This window comes from Colletes gigas, unplaced genomic scaffold (assembly GCF_013123115.1).
Source record: "Colletes gigas isolate AHSC1104 unplaced genomic scaffold, ASM1312311v1 Colletes_gigas_Sc00020, whole genome shotgun sequence".
Taxonomy (NCBI): domain Eukaryota; kingdom Metazoa; phylum Arthropoda; class Insecta; order Hymenoptera; family Colletidae; genus Colletes; species Colletes gigas.
Genome location: NW_025106649.1, coordinates 2,300,352 through 2,314,434, shown reverse-complemented (window position 1 = coordinate 2,314,434; position 14,083 = coordinate 2,300,352). Strand labels below are relative to the sequence as shown.

The 14,083-nt window shown below is 39.9% G+C and overlaps 3 protein-coding genes across 4 annotated transcripts; all 3 read right to left on the bottom strand.

The window, feature by feature from the left end:
- Nucleotides 1–414: 414 nt before the first annotated feature.
- Nucleotides 415–3,261, bottom strand: LOC122400888. The gene has a single exon (XM_043402623.1). It carries the CDS (start codon nucleotides 3,259–3,261, stop codon nucleotides 415–417), a length of 2,847 nt encoding a protein of 948 aa, XP_043258558.1.
- A 138-nt stretch (nucleotides 3,262–3,399) lies between these two features.
- LOC122400887 lies at nucleotides 3,400–4,722 on the bottom strand. Its single transcript, XM_043402622.1, has one exon. The coding sequence runs from the start codon at nucleotides 4,720–4,722 to the stop codon at nucleotides 3,400–3,402; it is 1,323 nt and encodes a 440-aa protein (XP_043258557.1).
- Nucleotides 4,723–7,507: 2,785 nt separating this feature from the next.
- LOC122400732 (translocation protein SEC62) lies at nucleotides 7,508–10,778 on the bottom strand. Of its 2 annotated transcripts, none has more exons than XM_043402343.1 (5): nucleotides 10,525–10,648; nucleotides 9,623–10,066; nucleotides 9,145–9,492; nucleotides 8,979–9,079; nucleotides 7,508–8,682 (listed from the first exon to the last, which is right to left on the bottom strand). In XM_043402343.1, the coding sequence occupies exons 1-5, from the start codon at nucleotides 10,609–10,611 to the stop codon at nucleotides 8,511–8,513; spliced, it is 1,152 nt and encodes a 383-aa protein (XP_043258278.1). In that variant the 5' UTR covers nucleotides 10,612–10,648; the 3' UTR covers nucleotides 7,508–8,510. The 2 variants fall into 2 exon arrangements, with proteins under 2 accessions (XP_043258278.1, XP_043258279.1); XM_043402344.1 differs by having other exon boundaries at nucleotides 7,511–8,682; nucleotides 10,625–10,778.
- Nucleotides 10,779–14,083: the final 3,305 nt, after the last annotated feature.

The window sequence follows — 14,083 nt, the reverse complement described above, 5'->3', positions numbered from 1 at the left end:
TTCGAAAGTGAATAGCTCGTCACCGACTACGCGCTTGAGGTGGTGTTTGAATGACTTCACCGCGGCTTCCCAAAGTCCGCCGAAATGAGGTGATAACGCGGGTATGAAATGCCAGGTGATTTTTTCCCCGGTGAGAAAATTGCGAACGGTGTCGTCACCTTGCAGGATTTGGTGAATCTCGCGCAACTCGTTGTTAGCACCGATGAAGTTTGTTCCGTTATCAGAGTGCATGCTCTGACAGATTCCTCTGCGCGCGATGAATCTCTGCAATGCGGCGATAAATGCTTCGGTCGTCATGTCACTTACCAACTCTAAGTGTACGGCCTTGGTCGCAAAGCACACAAAAACGGCGACGTAAACCTTAATGCGTGCACGATTTCGCAACCGTCATTCCTTTATGTAGAATGGACCACATTAGTCGACGCCGCTGTTGAAAAATGGACGATTTTCCGTCACACGCGATGCTGGAAGATTTCCCATGATGTAATCCGTAGACGGTGGGCGAAAACGAAAGCATCTGACGCATTGTCGGACGACCTTTCGTGTAGCATTCCTTCCATCGATGGGCCAATAGGCTTGCCGCACACTGTTCAGGGTGGAAGTGATGCCTTCGTGGTGATTCGCGCGATGCGTATCCCGAATTATGAGATCGGTGATGTGATGACCCTTTGGCAGAAGGATCGGATGCTTCCGTGCATAGGTAAGGGTCGAATTTTGTAGCCGACCTCCCACCCGAATAATTCCCTGATCGTCGAGGAATGGATTCAGGGGAAGGAGTTTGCTGTTTGAAGGTAAATTGCCTTTGTTGCCTAATTGGCGGATCTCATCGGGAAATGCAGTTGCTTGTAGAAGCCGAATGAGGCAGCTGCTTGCTTCTTGCAGCTCTTCCACCGTCAAGGAACCCTTTCGGCGGTTACGTCGGCCGAATCGTAAAACGTACGCTGTAATGCGCCTTAGTTTTCTAATACACGAGTATCGTTGTAGTATTTCGTCGTCGTGTTTTGTAGTCGCAATCAGGCAGGTAATCTGTTTGAGTTCGGGCACCTCGTTCTGAATGAGGAACTTCGATGGTGGCCAATTCTCTTCGGATGTCGAGAGCCATTCGGGACCATGCAACCAGTTGGATCTTTGCTCGAATTGCCTGGGAGTCTGTCCTCGAGATAGTACATCCGCTGGATTGTCCTCCGAATTGATGTGTCGCCAGCTGGTGACCTCTGTCCTTTGCTGTATGTCGGATACCCGATTAGCCACAAAGGTTTTAAGTGTACATGGTTGCTTATTTATCCAGTTCAAAACGATCGTTGAATCGGTCCAAAGAATGGTTTTATCGATTTGATGGAGAATCGCTGCTCGAACTGTCGTGTACAAAACTGCTAACAACGCGGCACCGCACAATTCCAACCGCGCGAGAGTGATTGTCTTCAGTGGTGCAACCCGAGATTTCGCGCAGAGAAGGTTGGTTTCGACGTGACCGTTGTTGTCGATTGAACGCACGTAAATACACGCTCCGTATGCCCGCTCGCTAGCATCACAAAAACCGTGTAGCTCCACTTGTCGACTGTTGCGTTGAACTACATTCCTCACGAACGAAACGTTGTTTAGATGCTGCAATTGATTGAAGAAAGTAGTCCATTCAGTGTGGATGCTGGCTGGCAATGATTCGTCCCAATCAATATTGAGTTGCCACAAACGCTGCATGATGATCTTCGCTGTGATCACCACAGGACCGAGCAACCCGAGCGGATCGAAGATCTTTGCAATGGTTGACAAGATCGATCGCTTAGTGGGTTTTATCGCCGTCGGAGATTCAACGAAGTACGAAATGCTGTCGTTTCGAGCGTCCCAAGTAATACCGAGAGTCTTCATTACACTTGAATCGCCTAAAATCTTGGGATGAATCTGATCCTCGCCGAGTCCCGTGAGGAGTCGCGGTTCGTTAGAGGCCCATTGGCGTATGTTAAGGCCTCCACGTTGGAGCATACCGAGAATTTGGGTCTGCAACTCGTTCGCTTCCTCAATGGTATTGGCGCCCGTTAATAAATCGTCGACGTACATGTCCCGTTTGATGACGAGTGAGGCAATTGGAAACTCCATTTGTTCGTCGGTCGCTAATTGCTGCAAACATCTCGTAGCCAGATAGGGTGCCGAAGTCAACCCGAATGTGACGGTGTTTAACTCGTACGTCGCTATGCGGTTTCGCTGATCCCTCCACAAGATGCGCTGAAATGATCGGTCTTCTGGTCGCACGAGGAATTGACGATACATTTTCTCAATGTCGCCGGTGAGAACATACGCATACAGGCGAAATCGCAGCAGTAACGAAAAAAGATCATCTTGTAATGTCGGGCCCGTCATCAAAGCGTCGTTAAGTGACAGACCGCTACTCGACTTAGCTGAGCCGTCGAAAACCACACGAACCTTTGTTGTCGAGCTCGAGGGCTTTATGACCGCGTGATGAGGCAAGTAGAAGCCTGGGGAGTCGAAGGACTCTACCTGCGTCATGTGACCGAGCGCGCGATATTCATCAAGGACCGCGGCGTAGTCGGCCTTTAAAGTTGGATTCCGATCAAACTTCCGCTCTAATGAGAATAACCGATGGAGCGCGCGCGATCGCGATCCTCCAAGTCGCTGCTGCTGCTCATTGAAGGGAAGTGCCACGATGTAGCGTCCGGATGCGTCGCGTCGTACCTGATGGGAAAAATGTTCCTCGCATTCCCGTTCCTCCGAAGAGAGATGCTGTGCGTTTGATCCCTCTTCTACTTCCCAGAATCTCCTCATCTCGAAATCCAACGACGTTAGAAACGTGCTCCGTTTTGATTGTGGTGCGGCGATCGGCACACTCCCCCCGACAATCCATCCTAGTTGCGTCTTTTGAAGAACCAGATCCGATCCGTTAGGCTGAGACAAATCGATTTGTCCGATGCTGAGCGACGAAAGCGTCGTGCCGGTACCAATCAGCATGTCGATGGCCGCTGGTTGGTGAAAATTCGGATCCGCGAGTTTGATGTTTGATGGAATCGTGAGGTTCGAGCGGTCGATTGGGACGTTCGGCAGAGGACCTGAGATTTTCGAGATAATGTGAAACGTTAGAGTCCTTTGATAGGTTGATACTCGCGATCTGATTGTGGCTGAGACGAGTCTACTCGTGATTGTGTTCAACTCGTTGAGTGCTTCGATTGCTACGGATGTCTGCTTGCACGGTAAGCGCAGCCTCATAGCGATTTCTTCTGTGATGAAGTTCGCGTTCGAACAAGTGTCCATTAACGTGCGACATTGAACGAGTCGCCGGTCGCGGTCTAACACATGTATCTTCGCGGTTGCCAGGAGCCCGTTGCTTTGTCCCGTCGAGATCAGTGTCGTCCCTTGTCGTAAGGATCGTTTTGAATGCGTCGGCGCTAGTCAGATCTCGTCTGCTCGCGGTGCGGAATCCTGATGCAGCTTGGTATTGTGACGACCATCACACACGCGACATTTTCCAGATTTGCAGTCGTCTGCGGTGTGATCTGGACGGAGGCAATTCAGGCAAAACTTCGCTTTTCGTATCAACTGCACCCTTTCACCTGGAGTTGCGTCAATGAATTTGCGACATTGATACGCTGGATGGGCACCCGTGTTACAAATTCGACACTGTGCAGCGACGGTTGTTGCGAATGTGTAGCGCGTGCTGGTTCGCGGAGCCGGCGGTGGTGGTTTGCGTTGCATGACCCGATGTTCGGCCCGAGTTTTGCTGGGTTGCGCTTGAATCTCCCTTTCGTATGTACCGTGATTCGATGACTCGTCTTCCCTTAATTGATGCGACGCGTTTCGGAGATGCCTGAAAATGTCGGTGATTTTTGGCATCTTCGTGTCCCCAAGAGTTTGCTCCCAAGCCCGCCGAGTACCGACACCCATCTTCGAGATCGCGATGCTTGTGATTAAGTCGCTCGCGATATCCTCCCACGATCGCCCGAGAGCCTGTAGTGACCGAACGTGTGACTGCATGTGATTAACGAGATCACAAATTGACTCGGACGTGTCGTCACGCATCGCGGGCGTATCGCGCAGCAACGCGGCGTGTCGCAAGACTAGAGCGCGCGTGTTATCGTATGTTTCGATTAATTGATCCCACGCGGACTTGTAATTTTCTTCGCTTATCATGAATGATTCGATCGCGGATTCTGCCTTCCCTGACAACGATAGACGTAAGTAATTGAGCCTTTGAATGTCACTGAGTCCCGGATGCGCGTGAATCATTGTCTGAAATGCGTCCTTGAACGCGACCCATTTCTCGAGACGCCCGTCGAATTTCGGAAGGTCGATTTTCGGCAAATGCACCCCGATCGCGGTCGATGAGGTTGGTGGTGCAGGAGAATCGCTCGGAATCCGGACTGTTGTCGCGGATGAATGCTGTGTCGTGGGTTGCTCAAGCTGTTCTAACAACGCTACTGCACTCGCCATTACGTCATCGTATTGGTCGGTGACAAATTCCCGCTCCGCTTCCGTTTCTTCGAAATCGTCGATGAGGCCTAATTCATCTTGTATATCATTGAATGACTCGAATTGTTTACGCGCTCTTTCAATTCTTTCGCGAAGCTTGACGCGTTCCTTCGCAGAATCTCCGAAAGTACTCAGATATTTTCCAAACGCCGTAATTTGTGCCTTGAACGTCCGCCGTTTATTTTTCATCGTCCGACTGCGTTGATTGACACTGCCTTCGTTCGCGGGTACGTTTTCGTTCGGCATTTCGTTTGTTATCGTGAGACGGACGAGATAGAGTGGATCGATAAAGGGAAATTGAAAGAAACTGATTGGTGATTCGTGTTTGAAACGAGCCTACCTTGACCGATGTCAGTGCTGGTGGAGTTGTCGTCGGCTCGGATGGCTGTCGTTGATCTCTGCCTCAGCTGCTTCCCGTCTGCTTGACCCTCGGACCGGTGGAGCCGTCGTTGGGTGGATCCAGTGCACAATCTCTTCTCACTATTTCGAATGTTTGTTCCACTCACTGTTAGACCAGGAATGTCCGTGTCCTTTAATGTCTCGTCTAGAGTGTCCACACGTCACTGATATCCAATTCGAAGGACCATAACTCTGTCGCGACCCGACTGTGATCGCGACCTCGCCACTCGCGACCGCGCGTGATTTTTCCTGGGCTCGGGGTCGTCACTCCCCAGCTTCATTTACTGATTCGCGGCCGTACTGCGACGCGTTATCTTAACAAATTAATTTTAATTATAACTGGTTCAAATTTTGATGGTGAATGTCTCGCTCTGTTTAGACTGACTGGTCCCGGGCGATCGGGGCCCTGCCTTTTATAGGTGCTTCCCGATCGTCATTTTTTCCGTCGAGCCGGGTGCAAAAATCCTCGCACGCGCGTGCCGCGGAACATTCTCGATCCTTCGAGAACGGTATTCCGCGACACGTGTCCGCTATCGATTTTTGCACCCGGCCCGATTCCTACAATCGGTTGGGGACGGCCCGACTTCTGGAATATTCGTTCGCGTCGGCCGGAACACATAGTAACTTCATCATTTAAAATTAATTCGAATTATATGTATAAATACGTTGTATTGCAAGGTAAAAAACAGATCAGACTTGAGTTAAGAATAATAAGGTACCGTCAATAAAGAGTATGTCGATAGCATCGAGCACTTACTCTCCGATCTATGAGGAAGGAAAGTATTATAACTAACTAACTAAGTAACTAAGTAACTAACTAAGTTAGTTAGATTGTAGTTAGTTAGTTAGTTAGTTAGTTAGTTAGTTAGTTAGTTAGTTAGTTAGTTAGTTTGTAGTTAGTTAGTTAGTTGTTAGTTAGTTAGTTAGTTAGTTTGAGTTAGTTAGTTTGTTAGTTAGTTAGTTAGTTAGTTAGTTAGTTAGTTAGTTAGTTAGTTAGTTAGTTAGTTAGTTAGTTAGTTAGTTTGAGTTAGTTAGTTTGTTAGTTAGTTAGTTAGTTAGTTAGTTAGTTAGTTAGTTAGTTAGTTAGTTAGTTAGTTAGTTAGTTAGTTAGTTAGTTTGAGTTAGTTAGTTAGTTTTAGTTAGTTAGTTAGTTAGTTAGTTAGTTAGTTAGTTAGTTAGTTAGTTAGTTAGTTAGTTAGTTAGTTAGTTAGTTAGTTAGTTAGTTAGTTAGTTAGTTAGTTAGTTAGTTAGTTAGTTAGTTAGTTAGTTAGTTAGTGGTTAGTTAGTTAGTTAGTTAGGTAGTTAGTTAGTTAGCTAGTTAGTTAGTTAGTAGTTAGTTAGTTAGTTAGTTAGTTAGTTAGTTAGTTAGTTTGAGTTAGTTAGTAGTTAGTTAGTTAGTTAGTTAGTTAGTTAGTTTGCAGTTAGTTAGTCAGTTCCACGCACCCATTTGGTGGTCCAAGCGGCAGGGGAGGTGAACCCCTACGTGGCGCGTCCCCAGGTGGCGGATAGGGGAAGCTGCTGGGATGGGTATAGGGGTGCACTGACCGGGCCCTATTGTCAGCACAGCAGATAAGTCGAATTTCAATTATTTCTCTATTAACCATTTGCATTCGAGGAATGTTTCGGTACGTACAAATCCAGTCTGCTTTTCCAGTACAGTTTTTAATATCAAACGGTTACAAATAGTTTTTACCGTATTTATTTTAATTTTCTGAAAATAATTCTTATTTTAATTTTAAAACACTCTGGCGAGAAGCGTCACTCGGGTGTGCATGATTAAGTTCCTAAAAATTCCGAGAGCATCTTCCCACATTTTATTCCTTCTTCCTTGGAAACAGCGAATACAAATAATTAATAGATTCGATTTAATCATTTACGTACTAATTACGTAGTAATTAACGAATTAGGTAATAGTTGCAGTGGTAGTATTTTTAATTATTTGTATTCGTTCCTCGATGTATCTTAAATTCACATCTTGCTACCTACCCGACGCGTGGGCTCTCCGAGTTCGGACGGCCCTGCGCGTGCGCCGTGATTGGTCAGAGTTTTTCGTTAATAATTCAAAAACGAGGCCCCATCCAACATTTTTGCAAAGGAAATTGTTGTTCAGAATCGTCTCAGCTACCCCCCATTTCCGGTTCTTACACTAGTTACGGGACACCCTATATAATAATAAACTGGTAACATGTTGAACACGTTATGGTAATAATAAAATAAAATAAGACAACATAGATATAAATATAATATAAATGTACGAAAAACACGAAAACAAAAAAAAAAATACAATACAATAATAGAATAACAATAAATGTGCAAATTAGAGTAATCGAACTATATTTCATGCAAGTACATAAGTTAATTTTTATTCGGATTCGAAATAAAGGTTTTCAAAGATTTGAATCTAATTATTACACTTTTTGATACGGTACACGTGAACGCTACCAATGATTTCTGAACATTGACTAATATCGACGATAGTATCGGAAAGGTTACATCGAGTGAAGGTGAAGGTAAAGTGGGAATATGAGATCTATGCTAACGTGTAATACACAATAGATATATGAACAGGAATTAAGAAATGAGGAAGAACATAGAATTAGCTCCATAAAATGTTATAAAATTATATTTTGCTTAATATTAGCTGGATGAATCGAATCTTTGATATTTGTAACATTAAATAGTACTGCACTTTGTCCGATCATAAACTTCTTGATTATGTTTCTAATGTTTATAAATATTTTGCATACCATTTGGTGAATGGTAAAAAAAAAATACGTATACGATTTTGACTATTCAGCGTGCCTGCAATGATTAAAATGAGATACCGTAATAATGTTATTAATACAATAATAATTATTATAGTTGGACAGTTTACATAAAAATATAAATTACAATTTGTTATATTAAATCTGTGAAATATGAAGTTTTAGTTCTACTGAAAAGGAACTCGCAGACAAAGTAACAATTGGTGGAAATAATTTTAGTCTTGTTCATGGAGATTCTATTTGACCAGTTCTGTACATTTATGAAACCTGAGAAAACCATGTTACTGAAATTTTATAGTAATTATGGCGGAATACAATATCATACAATGTAAAATGTTAAAAACAGCTTGCAACTGATGCAGGAAAATCTCAGGCACCTATATTAACATAATTATACATTTCCACAAAATAATTCTTACAAGTATCATGTAAATATCTAAACAAATGTCGATTATTGATCAATTAAATAAAAATACGCATACTTCTGGAATCTCAAAGTTGGCATTATTATACCACAGTTTACAAAAATTTCATTTCTGTAAAATATACGTACCATCTTGTTTACTTGACTATAGCAGTCTAAATGCAAGAAATGCAAAGATATTGGTATCAGCAATAAGCGAATTGTGTTTGCTAAATTGATGTACCGTTTTCTCGTTTCCTGCCGTGATTGACTAATATTAAAATCCTGCTTATTTTTTAACAAAACAAACCGTACATGTTTCAAAAATTTAACAACAACACATAAATGCTTGACTTATGTGTATGGATCTAGATAATACTTCATCAGAATAGACAAGAATTAATCATTGATTGACACGGCAGTTGGTGGAAATAAAGGGAATCTATTTATTGCCAAAAATTCCTGTTCTAAAGCATCACAAAATCCCGACCTGTATTTGACTTTTCACTTTCTGAACTTTCACTGCCTTCTTCACCCTCTGCCGATTCGGTTGAAGGAAGCTTCTTCTCGTCGCTAGGTGTAATTTCTTCACTTTGAGTATATTCTGAATGTAATTCTTTTGTACTAGATTTATCTTCCCTGCAGAAAAAAATGATAAAAAATGATATTGATTACGGAGACTGTGGGTGTTCCGAAATTCGGGCTTGGTCCGTAAAAATATTGGAAAATTTGGGCAATGCTCGATGCATCTTGGGTCGAATTGCGTCGAATGAACCCGAAACAGTCCAATTACCTTATATGTATCGGGCTCTGCCCGAATTTTTTGCATCCTTAACTGTACAAACCCTTAACATTGATTTAAAAATTGTGAAAAAGTTATTATTTTGATTCTGAATAGTTACTAACTAATAATATTAATGTGAATTTAAACGTACGAGTTAGTTGATGTTGCCTCGTCGGAATCAAAATCTTTCTCCTTCTTTCTTTTCTTTTTTAGTTTTTTATCAGATTCAGACGTGAAACCATAGTAATCGTACTAAAAATAAATATACGTAAAATTTATCCTTCGTAAATAACGATTAATTAAAAATTGATACATACTTGATAGAGGGGCCAAAATGAAGCAAAGAATCCAACATCTGCTGTCAAATTGGGCAGAAACCAAAGATGACATCTACCAAGTGTTGGAACCCAAAGAAGGCAAAACACAATTAATCTAATAATCGCTAATGCCAAAATGAATACAAGGAATCCAGCAGCTGCAACGCTTATATAATATACACCAAGACGGATCGTTGATGGCCACAATGGAAACAGACAGAGACCAATTGCACCTAACACTACAAGTGTTCCAAAAAACCAGTAGTACACTGGAATTGGCTCATATATCCAAACATAAGCATCATTGCAATCCACAAAATATTGTTCCATGTGCATTTCTAGTCGTACCTGATTATTTATTAATTCAGGTTATTACATATATAATTATTTTAATTAGTTTCTACTCCATTATATTTTACATGTGAAACAATTTACATTATTTTATAAATTAGTTATTATTTTAATTATCAAAACTCACTTTTGGTTTTTTCTTTTTCTCTTCACTTTTGTCTTCAATATCTTTTCCAGTTGTTGCATCTTTATTCTTCTTGGACTCCTCCTTCTCTTTTTCAGTAGGTTTCTTCTCTTTCTTAATTTCTTTAACTTTTTTCTTTATTCCACGTATTTTACATAATTCTTCTTCAGAAATTACTACTTTTTTTGCTCTATGAAAGAATTTATGCCGTAACATCAAATCGAGGAATTCTGTGACCTGCTCGCGTGTTTCAAATTTAGATTTGCTCCATGGGGAGTTTTCCAATAGAGCATCCACTGCACGTGTGCCAGTGAAGTATTCGACATTGTGATTTCTGTCAAATTTTGTTTTTTTTGATGGTACATTGTTACGAATCCATTTAGCTATAACATACTCGTTTTTAGATGGTTTTTCTTGAACAATTTCATTATCTGTACTTGACACTTCCTGTTGTATAAAATAAAATTTTCATTTTTGACGTTTTTATAACGTTCTTTATTCAATCGCTATTTATTTATTTTGTAAAAATGATATGGACCATCGAATAAATGCAAATTTTACTATATAATAAAAATGTTTAAATTAAAATACGACTTGATGATTTTAAAGAGCCAGAATAATAAAAACCCCGACGATACAGATGGTGACCCGAAGTATGCCAGAATACAATTTGTAATTAATCTACAATCTCTGTGCAAGGAATACTTTAGCACAGCTGTCAAATTTCCATGAATAAGAAAATAAAGAATATATAAAAGGAAAACTAATTATACAATTAAGATCAATTGAAGAATTTTGAATAGAGAATATGAATGATGTGTTTGCTACGTCATCCGATGGACTGAGTTGAAATAGTTATTAACAGTGACACGTGTTTTAAAGGAATAAAATAAAATTAACCTAACATAAAAGGTTGTGTTATACTTCCGATTACCAAATAAACAAAACAACACACATGTACGGTTGAATAATATCACAATAATTGCAGCCATATGCGATGCTTACATCTTTGCGCTTCCTGCTTTTCCTGCGTTCCGCCATGTTGTAAATTTCGTATTGCGCTTGCGCATTCAATCTTATCTATTCATTAACAGAAGCAACAAACGTTTGCGTAATTTGCCAATAACTACTTATATAGCCGGCTGTTTAAATGTGTGCATTCATTTTAAAAATATAATAATATCGTAGAGGGCTGTTAAGTTTGCGAGGCACAGGAATGTGTAGGCCCAGATTATGGTCTAGAGTCTAGAGTCCCTGTTTGTTTACTATACGTATTTTCGGCGCGTTACCGAGATCCGAAGACCGAAACGTAGAGACAGGTGATCAACAATAGGGATAGGTAGAGCAAATGGAAAATCTCTCTTTCCCTTTTTTCATCTTGCTTTCAAATTTACCAGCCTCTTATAGTACTTAGATTTATTTGTAAATACAATTAAATTTTTGTTATTTATAAGAACATACTCTTACGTAGAATTCATAAGATTGATACAAATATTGTATTCATATGATTCTTTTGCGCTAGAAGTTGTGAAAGAAATTTTGCTTGATATTGAAATTAAATATTATTAGTTTTTTATATTATATAATTATAGGTACTCATTGCATGTACAACGCTACATAAGGTTATAACGGCGATACTCAGATTCTATTCCACAAAGATATTTATGTAACTATACTGTGAAAAAATTTTAGAGTAATAATTTGTGTGCATAAACATATAGTTGAACGAACCGACAAAATTTGTGAGAACTATTTTATTTAATATACTTGCTGCAAAGCATGTACCTATTTCTACTGTTTATGGTTTAGATATGTATATGTATAGTTACGAGCAGAGATGCCAGAAAAGCACCGCCGGGTGCACACGCACACATGCCAGATACGCGTACGTGAGCTCGTGGAGTTTCGGAAAGTCGACAAAGGCAAACTGACGCATGGCCTCTTTCTCGATTCTCCGAAGCTGCCCGAAGTAATTTCAGATCGCCTCGTGGGAGTCGAGAGAGAAAGGCTCACATTTGCCTTCTCGCTCTAAACAACTGAAATCCGACCTCCCGTCAACGGCATACGATTTAGATTCTCGAGCCGAGATTCTCGACTGCCCAGGCATTTTTACTTTCCGACCTATGTAGGCGCACATAAGCAAAGTACCCATAATGAAAAAAAAATTTTGTAAAATTTATTTTACGGAAATACACGTTTTAAGACCTCCTGATCATATTTTAATTATTGAAAAAAAAGAAATTTTTTTTATTAGTCCCATGTATGAGCGTGCATATGTTGTTGGATCCCGGGTTGCGGGATTAAGAACAACACTTTACTAGAGAGACTGGTGGTTTTATTCGATCGTTACGGCAAGTTCCGCACGTTAGTACAAACTACAGAGATCTGACTTGAGTCCAAAAATGTGCGTCGTTTATATATTTGAGGGTGACAATGGTGGCGTACGGAATGAGTAACCGGGTACAGGATGAGTAAGCGGGTACAGGAGGCTAGAAAGGCTGGAGTTTGGAACCTATGACTGGGATATTTGTGTAAGGATGATTCTAGTGCGGTATCTATGTTGGCTTATGAGTTAGTCATACAACAATGTACATATATTATTAATACGATTTTTCAAAATCAAAATACTTTAAGATTGAAAATTAATAAATTAAAATGAGATTCTACTCTTTACCAGTATTGTGCACGCTGTGGTATTTTTCAATAAGAAGAGTTCTTACTTTTATAACATAAACAAAACAGTAGAATTAATAATTGCAGAAATTAATTAATAATGATTTTCCTTGATTGTTTTGAGATAACCATATCAATTTGTTATGACAAACTAAATAGAACTAACTAGAAACAAAGGAAAAGTGATCCCGTTTGCCAGTTTAATACAAAGTATGGGTTGCATCTTAAATTTTAAAAGGACATAGTCGAATATTTTTAAAGGTACAAAACATAGCGTTTCATTGTAGAACAGTAACATAAGTTAGCAGGTAATGTCATAAAACTGTTTTTCCCAGCTATATCCCTTTTTACCTGAAGTATAAGGTAAAAAGTACGAGCTACAAGGTACGACTATCCGAAAATCGTTCACATTTTATCAATGTAAATGAAGCGGCCTTTCCATCAGAGTTAGATACAAAATTTTGTTATTTCTGTGAAAACAGAACTTTCATTAGATGTAGGTGGTGCTTGAAATTGTTATGTTTTCACTGTTTTTACGAAAAGTACCATCCAGATTCATGTACTTCGTACATTGAAAATAACATATGTTAAATTCAATTTAAAAAAAAAAATATTCGAAGGTCAGACAAAAATATAATGTCACATTTAGTGTACGATTAAAATATGATTGAAAAAATAAAAAAAAGGATTTGTTTTGGCAGGGTTTGAACCTGCAGAGCAGAAGAAGCTCGGAACTTGCAGGCAAATACCTTGTCATTCACGCCACGCTGGTTGTTGAATGTATTTCTATTTCTGAAGATAAGTATCTGTAATAACTTTATTAATATTTCAAAGTAAAACCTAACCCAAAATCGGGTACCATTCCAACTTTTCCTTGTTAGAACCGAGTTTTCAATTTGTCTTAGCGAAAATCGTAATCACATTTTGCACATTATTCTAAAACATTTGTGGTATTCGTTTTCAATGCGATTTAAGTAAGCATGTAATGTATAAGATTTCATATAATTTTTTCTTTTCTAGAGAAGATAGAGAAAAAGTTTATATAATTTTTTTTATATGTAAGGCGTCGGGAAAAGGCGAGGCCCAAGCCGAGGCGCTGGCAAGGGACCGCGTCTGGCCTTCGTCCGTCAACACTCCCACCCCTACCGATGGGGGAGAAGGCTGACGACAAAGGCGTGGGTCTAGGCCCAGGACGGGCTCATTTGTTTTTCCGACGCTGAAAGAACGGGAATAAAGCATGTATACGAATACCCTACGTATTTCTTAATTCCTAATTCCATTCTACGCGTCTGTATAACATATATAAAATTTAATTCGTCCTAAGATTTATATGAAACATTTAAAAGATTTTTTATACATTATGCCTATACATATATCGGAACAACTATGAAACAAGAGGTATAATCATTATTATCCATGGACTGATTATAGTCAAAGTCTAACCGGACTTTGAAATGAGAACATAAAACTTAAATGTAAAGTTTCATTTAAATTCATTTAGCTATTTATACTCAATCGTAATAATAATATACATATGTGTGCTCATACATGGGAATAAAAAAATTTCTTTTTTTTCAATAATTAAAATATGATCAGGAGGTCTTAAAACGTGTATTTCCGTAAAATAAATTTTACAAAATTTTTTTTTCATTATGGGTACTTTGCTTATGTGCGCCTACATAGGTCGGAAAGTAAAAATGCCTGGGCAGTCGAGAATCTCGGCTCGAGAATCTAAATCGTATGCCGTTGACGGGAGGTCGGATTTCAGTTGTTTAGAGCGAGAAGGCAAAT